Source organism: Solanum stenotomum, chromosome 12 (genome assembly GCF_019186545.1).
Source record: "Solanum stenotomum isolate F172 chromosome 12, ASM1918654v1, whole genome shotgun sequence".
Lineage (NCBI taxonomy): Eukaryota > Viridiplantae > Streptophyta > Magnoliopsida > Solanales > Solanaceae > Solanum > Solanum stenotomum.
Window position 1 is genome coordinate 34,189,423 of NC_064293.1, and position 10,268 is coordinate 34,199,690.

At 34.7% G+C, this 10,268-nt stretch overlaps 1 protein-coding gene across 1 annotated transcript; it reads right to left on the minus strand.

Annotated features, from left to right (window-relative positions):
* Positions 1-2,391: 2,391 nt before the first annotated feature.
* On the minus strand, positions 2,392-8,551 carry LOC125849371 (probable alpha,alpha-trehalose-phosphate synthase [UDP-forming] 7). The gene is made up of 4 exons (XM_049529436.1): positions 8,341-8,551; positions 5,886-8,034; positions 5,526-5,799; positions 2,392-3,321 (listed from the first exon to the last, which is right to left on the minus strand). The coding sequence occupies exons 2-4, from the start codon at positions 7,865-7,867 to the stop codon at positions 3,022-3,024; spliced, it is 2,556 nt and encodes an 851-aa protein (XP_049385393.1). The 5' UTR covers positions 7,868-8,034; positions 8,341-8,551; the 3' UTR covers positions 2,392-3,021.
* Between the last annotated feature and the right edge of the window lie 1,717 nt (positions 8,552-10,268).

Genomic DNA, 10,268 nt, shown 5'->3' on the forward strand with positions numbered 1-10,268 from the left:
GGCAAAAGGAGTTTATAGATCTTGTCCAAAATGAGCATCTTAGATATATATATAAAAATATACTAAATATCAAGCCACCTACCTCCCTTGGGATCCCCCATTCCAAGGTAATTTTTGTAGGATATTATTTTCTTTTTCAACGACATACTGTCAGTAAGTTCAAAATGAATAAAAAATTAATATATTTTAAACTTTACATAGTGTGTAACAAAAAAACAATGATTTTCAGTTGGACACATGATTTGGCTTTAATCCACCTCTATAGGTGGGAACTATTCCTGTTTAAAGATAGTGAATTGATATTTCTTCGTCAAAAATTACATTATATAAACAGGTCAAAAACAAATCTATGCACATGTTATGAGCAAGAATTTGATTAGTAATAATTCTAATTCTGACACGATTACTAACAAGGTGTGGAAAATGGAATAGTTGTGTAATGTGCATGATGCATATTCATACAAAAATGATTGAAGTTATTGTCAGAAATATTTTGGAGAAATGGTTGTAAGTTTTTAGGCAAAGGGGACAGACACTACAACACTGTGAAAAGGAAATGTCATATGTACAATGCAAATACAAAACAGATTCACGGGTGCTTTTCTCAATTTTTTTTTTTTTTATTTTTTATATTGATTTTCCCAATTCCTTTATTATTATTAGAAACAAATGATAGAATAGCTACATTGGATCCATTATGCTTAATTTGGGCTACATATCCTTCATTATTATTAGAAGGAAAAACTACAGAAAATGTCAAACTACCGATTATATTAAAATAATATCAGTATATATAATTGTTAAAGAGCAAAAAACACCAAACTCATTAATTTTAGGATCTAATTATGTGCCTTCATTTTAGTTTTTGAAATTATTTTCCATTCATATACATATATATCTGGTACACTCAGATACATGTATCTCGATCATATGTGGGTCAAATTAGATGTTATATACAGGCATGATTCACATATATTACGAATACTAAGATTCTCTTGCTAGCCTCTCTCCTATATTACTCGTTTAAATAGACCAAAATGATTGGAGAAAAATGGATGGATCTAGAGATTGTTTCGTTTTTGAACTACTCCCCATTTTTATTGGTTGTTTTGTCAGACTATCATAAATTGTTAGTGTGGAGAATTTGAAATTACCTTTGATAAACTTTCCTTCTTTTCATCATATTCTTCAAATTTATTTGTTTCTTCATCAAGTCTTAATCCCCTACGTTTTAAACTTGATTTCTCAAATTAAGTTTAGTATTGGTGAGCATACCCACAAGTTTAAGTTAACCGATTTTAAATACTAACTACCTTGAAATTTGGTAAGTTTATAGGTTACCGCCTATATTTTATATAAAACTTGATTCGAATGCCAGAATTTCTAATTAATTTTAGTATAACGTTGATATGCACCATTAAAAATTGTTCTTTATATATTAGAAAAGGCTTGAAAACGCCCACATCCCATCTATTGGATCAAAAATGCACTTGAAAGTGTGCGCCTTCCATTGTAAACTCAGCTTTGCTCCAATAAGTGAAATGAGAACATTTTTGAACCATTTCTATTATGTTAAAAGGATAACTTTTGAACTATTTTAGTTAAGCAAAAAACAAAGAAACGCACTGTAATTGACCCCTCAAAGTTCAGACAATCCTGGGTGGATTACAAAAGTTTCCAGACTAACCCAATGTAGTGAAAAAAAGAAGAAGAAATAGCCTACCTAATCAAATTTATTGCTATGATCCATAACAGGCACCTTATGCCACAACTCCTTCAGAGAACATTCATAAATCACGCTACATAGCTACAATACGTCACGACAAGTATCATCGTAACGTAAACTACACAACAGCATATGCACGAAAACGGACGATTATTTTGTTATGTTTTTGTTCCCCTCTCTTGGTTTTGCTTAATGGGTACTAGCACAACCCTCTTGGCTAAACTAAATGAAAATATGAGATTAAAAATGAGGGAGAGGGGGTTGCAGCCTGCAGGAAAGCCAAAACTAACGAGAGGTCTCTACGTAAGGAGCAACTTCTCTCAGGTAGGACAAGTAATCTCAGTTTTCACAGAACTTCTATAGAGAAGGTAAAAACTCACCTCGGAAGCCATTTGACCATGAGTTGAGACACACAGAGAGTACACCGTCAAGATCACCAACAAAAAACCATATGGACTGGTTTAAGAAAGAACTTAAAAGCAGCTGATGCTCACAGAGCAAGATAAAAAATTCCATCTTCATGATAGAAAGATTAGGAATCAAATGTCTGTCCTGGAAACTAGCACTTGAAAGACCAGAAATACTGTCATTGATGTCACTATTAACAATCACCAGGTTTTGGTGTCATGTTCTAGGTTACGAAATTTAGTTTAGGAACTCTATCGTAAGGAAGAAAGAGAGGGTGAATTTCTATAGCATTTACAATTATGAGAATCCAACAAATTGGTGTATCCAAACAACAGTAAGAAGGACCCTTAAATAAATGAAGCAAAAGAGAAGAAAAAACACCTGTTTACAGTTGATCTAATAATGCAAGTTATGAGTCTTTGACAATCAACGCTCCATCTTGTCATATGAAAGGCAAGAAACTGAGGAGTGGCCTTCTTAAAAGAACTTGAATAAGGGTATGTATTCAACAAGGGCAGCACGTACATATTTTCTGAAGGCTATGAAGATTACCATTTGGCACTGCTCTCCCCTTCAGTGTCAACTTCACATGTATAACCAATTGGCCAGCAGTGCTTCTCAGTTTGAAACATTTGGGATCAGTTAAATCTCAACCCCATGAGTCAATGATCTCTCGAAGAAGAGAAGGCTAATTTTAGCTTTATGATGCTTGGACTGACTATCTGATAAAGAATTCTGTACAATGTCTCCATTCATCTTTTGAGAGTATTATGCGTCATATGTCAGTACAAGCTCTAATGATATTTCTTTGCACAACTTGAAAGGGTTGAGTCAATGTGAAGTGCACTCGGACAAGTAACAGGAAAGGATATACTCCAAACAGAGCTTCATGTTACAATGTCTGATGAAGGAGGAGGAATGGATTCCTCGGCAAGAGCATGAAGCATGGTTCTAACTTCTGTTGTGTCATCAAGATAATATTTGGCTTTACTTGGCTTTTGTCCCACTGTGCAAGCATACACTTCCGTGCTTGAAGAGAGTATACCACTATTTATTGCATTTCCAATAATCTCAAACATGTCCTCATCAGACCTATCATCACCTACGCACAGCACAAAATCAGCCTGCCGGCCACTCTCAGCCATTGTTGCGAAAATTTTCTCTGCAACTAGACCTTTACTGACTCCCTGGAATTGTGGCAAAAATTAAAGTTTAAAATAAACTGGAGGCGGCAAAAGAAAACAAATAAGGCCACATGGATGTGCATGTGATAAAACAGGTAGAAAAGAGAATACAGCTATAACAAGAAGACTATTTAGGAAAGCATGAGCCATCCAATTCAACAATATATTTTACTAAAATTTTCTGGCTGCTCACATCCTGTTGAGAAGTACATGTATTAGGAAAGTAGTTGTTTCTGTTCTTGTTATTAAGAAATGAGAGTAATATATTCCCTAGCTATTTGGCATTATGCTGGAATTACTTAGAGATTTAATCAAGGCATATATCTAACAGATAAAATGTTATTTCCTGAAGTTGTTTGTAATAGTCTATCAAATAAAGCAATTTAGATTGTAATACACCTTCTTGGTTGACGGTCATCAAAAATGAGTCCGGAGCTAAAAGGGCAAAAAAACCAAGTGAAATTTCCAAAAGGGCAACAAAAAATAAGATTGAAACCAAAAGAGCAACATTTAAACGGAAGGGTAACTCCGTGAAATTTTAAGCGGGAAGACGCAATGTCTCATGTGCTTTACAAGGTGCAATGTCCTTGTAAGGCGCATGGAGCCTGCGCTTTGCTTTCTATATTTTGTCAGAAGTTGTTCAACTAAGGCGCATAGTTTGCCTTCTTTTAAATTTTTTTCGTTGTTAGTTGAACACCTCCATTTAAATTTAAACAATCATTATTGTTGTTAACTAAATATTAAGAATAATATAAATTCAATCCATAAAATTTAGTTGTAATAATATAAATTCAATTATTGCATAATAATTTATACTATTTTAAAATTTTTAAAAAATAATTTGAAATATAATGTAAAATATTTATAAAATATATTAATATTATTTAATATTTTCACTTGTATATTCATTTTACTTCAATTTATATTAGATTGTTATAATTTGAGAGATTAAAATTGCTTTTTACTATGGCTCTCATATATTTCAGGTAAGTTATACTATGTTTTTCTTTTTAGTATGTAACAAAAATATATTTAATTTTCGAAATATGTTTGGATAGGTTGTTATGTATTAATTAATTGTATTGTATTATACTGCTTAAATAAATACAATGTTTGAATAGATTGTATTATTCTTAGTCGTTATATAATATCACACATTACCATTTTTAATTTTTTATTTTTTTTATGACAAGGGAAACCCGCAGCCGCTACCCTTTGGGTGCGCATAGGGTAAAACCCACGCTCCTATGCAATAGCTCGCAAACCACATAAGAGAGGTAACCCGCACTAGGCAAGCCCGGTGCGACGAGCTCGACCCAGAAGGCAAACCCCTTGCTTTCGCTGGCAAGGGGTTTCGAACTTGAGACCTCCAACATGGAAGTCCCAAGCCCAAACCACTGGGCCACCCCGAAGGGTATCACACATTACCATTTTGAATGATTAACCTTCAAGAAAAATAAGAATAAAATATTAAGGTACTAATATATATGATTGTTTAAATATTAGTTGAACAACAAAATTATTCTTAATATTTAGTTAAGAATAATGATTGTTTAAACTTAAATGGAGGTGTTCAACTAACAACTAAAAAAATTAAAGGAAGGCAAACTATGTGCCTTAGTTGACCATTCTGTCAAAAAATAGAAAGCAAAAGGCGCAGGCTCCATGCGCCTTACAAGGATATTGTCGCCTTGCGCCTTCCCGCTTAAAATTTCACAGCTGCTCTTCCATCTAAATGTTGCCCTTTTGGTTTCAACCTTATTTTTTATTGCCCTTTTGGAAATTTCACTCAATATTTTGCCCTTTTAACTCCGGACTCAATCAAAAACTTTCATAGTTTAAACACCAACTCCAAAAAAAATATTTCAATCATCACGTTTAATTACTTACATGAAATACGACAGATTTAAAAAAATTGCATATATTTGATTGAAGAAGCTTATAATGTCTGCATTCATCTAGAATCAGCAAAGACACTTCATAAACAGTCTGATCATGCCCACTTTTGTTATAAGAAAATACAGCTACTCAGTATATAGCACCCATACACAAAATTATAAAGCATGTCAAGAGAGAAGACAAAACAACGACTCAGTAATAGGTGGAGATTAAAGCAGATCCAATGGATGAATGAAGTATATTTGTGAAATCGAATAATGTTAATCGAAAAAACTAGAGTCAAATGCAAAGGTTAAGAGGTGGCACACCTGAGGCTTAACTTCAACAATGAACTGCCCACTCTTCACAGCAACAGGCTCATTTGCAAGCACACTCTCAAGATGGTCTAACATCTCTTTTGCTTGGCAAGACCCAAAACCAAGATCTGCATCTCGATGATGCCAAACAAGAGCACTCTCTTTTGTTTCAATGGAAGACCCATCTGTAGCTTCTGTATACTGTTTCATAACAGGTTCAGCTATCTGCATCCACTGAAAATCGTTGTTCTGCCCAACTACTTCCCATTCTTTATCTGCAGACCACCTGGTAAATAAAGACAATAAGTACATACTGACATACGGGATATGACAAATAGACACAAAATGAGAATAAGCTTGTTCTAAGAATACCTTAAGAAGTATCCATGTTCCGCAGCAATGCCAAGCTTCTCACACGGAGAAAACCACTGGCCTAAACTATCCCTTCCTCGTCCACTCACGAGAAACACGGTATTTCTTTCATCACCACAAAGTGAGTTAACAATTGAAATAACTTCGGGACTAGGGACCTTATTGATTGCTGTTTGAGGCATGAGAGTGCCATCATAATCCAACAATATTGCCCGATTTTTGGCTCTTGAGTAAGCAGAAACAATAGAGTCGATGGATAGCTTTTTAAAATTAGGATCAAGCGCTACAACCCTAAAACCGAAGCTCAGACCTATACCCCAGCAACGCCGCCTGAAATGGTCTCTGCAACTTCTCTCCAGATCCTGGAAGAAGCTTCTCGACCAATAAGCTACGTCATGTGTGCTTACATACTTGTAATGCTTCTCATGGCGTAACACCTTCTCACCATCAGCCATTGAAATTGCCTCATTCAGTGCTTCTGCAGTTGCTTCCACATTCCATGGGTTAACACGTATAGCACCACTTAGTGAAGGAGAACATCCAATGAACTCAGACACTACCAGCATGCTGCTTTTCAAACCATTGGACTCTGCAGTGCAGTCTGAACCAGGGATGCCCTGCCTACACACAATGTATTCATATGGTGTAAGGTTCATGCCATCTCTTACTGCTGTTACAACTACACACTCAGCAACAGAGTAATAGGCAGTCCGTTCACTAAGAGAAACTGGGCGATCAATGAACACGATGGGTTCATAACCAGGCTGTCTAAACTTGTCATTGATTCTTTTGACGCTTGTTTGAATTTCTTCTTGTATTTCCTCAATATCTTTTCCTTTTCCTCGAGCTGGATTAGCAATCTGGACCAGCACTGCCCTTCCTTGCCACTTAGGATGTTGTTTTAACATTTCCTCCAATGCGAGAAGTTTCAAATTGACACCTTTGAAAATGTCCATATCATCAACACCAAGTAAAACAGTTTTACCTTCAAACTGTTGCTTAAGTTCTCCAACTTTTGACTCTTTATCTGCTAGTTGAAGCACAGTTTCAATCCGTCCCATGTGAATCCCAACTGGCATAATCTTGATCCCCACTGTCCGTCCGTAGTATTCAAGTCCAATGTAACCCCTCTTTGACTGATACTCTAATCCCAACATGCGACTACAACAGGATAGGAAATGCCGTGCATAATCAAATGTATGGAAACCAATCAGGTCGGAATTCAGTAGGGCCTTGAGAATTTCTTCTCTCACTGGAAAAGTCCTATATATCTCTGATGAAGGAAAAGGGCTATGCAGAAAGAACCCCATTCGCAGCCGATTAAAACGCCTACGCAAGAATGTAGGTAGAACCATTAAATGATAATCATGGATCCAGACATAATCATCCTCAGGATTTATCACCTCAATAACCTTCTGGGAAAATATCTTGTTTGCTGCAACATATGCCTCCCACCACGACCGATCAAATCGACTGCCATGACTAGCAGAGTAGGGAAGCATATAATGGAAAAGTGGCCATAAATGCTGTTTGCAAAAACCATGATAATATTTAGATAAAATGTCTGGAGGGAGAAAAGCAGGAACACATTTAAACCTATCCAGCAGCAACTGTGAAACATCATCCTGTTCACTTGAATCGACCTCAACCTTTAAAGAACCAACATAGAGAACTTCCATATCATCTGGCAACCCATCTTTTATGTGCAACAACAATGAATCCTCATCCCAACTAAAACTCCATCCTTTATTATCCAACCTACGCTTAGCTTTTACAGGGAGCTGATTAGCCACTATAATTATTCGATCTACAATAATTGATGATGGAACATCTGATGTAACACTATTAGCTTGATCATCATCAAGCTCAGAAATAACTCCAGCAACTGTCATTACCCGTGGCAGCCGCTTCTTTTCACGCCCCATCACCGGGAAATTCCCAGATGCTAGATCTAGCAAGTTGGTATAAGATTTGGACATCATCTTTACAAGCCTTTATTTGCAAAAACTCCTTCAGCAGATCCTCAAATTAGAAGACAGACCAAACAGAAACCTTTTTTCTGTTCAAACTTCCTCAGACTGAATCACACCCACCAACCAAACCCAATAGCCTGTTCTTGATTATCAAACTGAGTACATTTCAAAAGGATCTGAAAAAATGGGTATAATCCAAGAATCAAAATAAACTCATTAACCTTGAAGCAAAAGAAAAAAAAACAGTTGCAAAAACATGATCCAAGCAATAAAACAGAAACCCATATACAAAATATAGTAAAAAAACTCAATCTTTAAACAAAACAAGATCAAATCCAACCTATATCTAACAATCACCATACATACAAGTGGTGTTAAACAACTCCATTTGCAAAAAAAAATTATTTTCACATAATAATTACTACATAAAACAACATTAACACTAATAAAGTGTTCAAAAAATAAAAACTTTAATCACTTACCTTTATGAATAATGACGGAAAAATTTGATGTAAACAAAGCTCTTTGTTGGTCAAAATACAAAATACTCTGCTTTCAGTCAGAATGAAATCTAGGGTTTAGTCTCTCTTACTCTTTGTTTCTCTCTCTATATATGTATGTATATCTATTCATATTTCATAGCCTTCTCTTTCTGTCAATGTTCATTAACTTTTCATTTCATTAAAAACTATAAACTATAAACCAAAATATGGGCGAAAAAATAAAAAGAGGATAAGGTCGGCCAGCAGACGCGTACTTTGCCAACTGGAATTTATTTTTTTTCCTCTTTGCCAGGACAAATGGCAGGCTTAGTTGTCTTTTATGTCACGCGCTAAAAAAAAAAAATTCTTATATTACAACGAACTTGTGAGCGTACATAATGTATCACATAGGACGTGTGTATCTAGATTCTCACGTGAACTTATTAATATAAGTTTGAGTGTTTATTTTGTGTATATGTGAAGTTGGAGATATATTAATTGAAGTTAAATTAAAGGACGCGTTTATTTGTTTTGTTCAGAGTAGGAATGTGACACGTGGCTGGATATGAATGGAGAGAGGTGATGGTTAGTGTGGGGATGAGAAGCACAGGAATATGAAATTTTAGGATTAAGGTGGGGACAGGGGCTAATTCCACGTGGCATTTCCAGGGCGTAGATTAGCGGATAAGGCATGAGAAATGACCTGGCAAAGGAGACGCGTCATGGGTGACGTCATCATGTCGAATTGGCTACACGTTGCCGGCAATTTTTGAGGTCAGGGAGTTTGGTGAGGTGGTGAGCGTATTAATGTCCTATTTTGCCCTTTTTGAGAAAAAAAAGTTTTATCCATCACTTAAGGGTGTTTAAGATAAAATGGAAATGAAAATCCAAATAAATAATTAGTAAAATTAAATTGATTTTTTTATAAAAAAATAAAATAATAACATTGTGGTGATTTCTCATGTATTCGTAAAATTTAAAAATTAAGAATATATAGTTTTGCTTGGTATTAATTTGGATCATTTAATATAATTATATTTGTAGGTTGGAGCAAGAGGTTGGTTATAGAAGAATGGGATGTAGAAATATATCAAGAATAAACTAGGAGGACGAAGGAAGATGTGACTAGACATGAAATAACATAACTTCAGCTTATTGAGGAAATTATCCTAAATAGAAAAATATGAAAGCTAGAGATTATATATTATAATAGAAAATAAGTAGGTAGACAAGTATGATCTTGCCCGTAAGGCGGGAGATGCAAGAGCTCTCCCCCTATCATTTTTCTTCTGTGTTTCAACTATTTATTGCATCATTTTGCTTTAATATATACTTTTATTATCGGTTTTTTCAACCTTTCCTTATATAACTTTTATTTTGAATTAAGGATACATTAGAAATAACTTTTTTATCATATCAAAGTAAGAAGTAAAATTTATGTAGATCTTAATCTGTCTAAACTCCATTTATGAATTTGTTGTTTCATACTTTTGTAATTTAAAGGATGGATGAGTCATGTTATTTTATAGCCAAAAATTCACCTATTTGTGTTTTATCAATACAGAAAAACTATATATCTAATATTCCATATCACTAAATGCCCAAACACTATCCCATATAGTTGATTTTCTTAAGAAAAAACAAATTAAATGCAATGACAAGCACCCCTCTTGAGCCAATCAAAATCCAAAAAGGGATCTATTTTATATGCAAAAAAAACAAAGGGATATTTTGGGAATAAAATAGTAATATAGGGAATTAGGTAATATTCAAAAGCGACCAAAGAGAAATAAATAGTTGAGTTGGGTGGATAAGTCGTAAGAGTTTTTTTGACTCATTTTCTGAGTTGTCAAATATTTAGGTGGTTTGAGTTGTGGAGACAAAACTCTCTTTATTTGTGGAACAATCCCTATATTTTATCTATAATA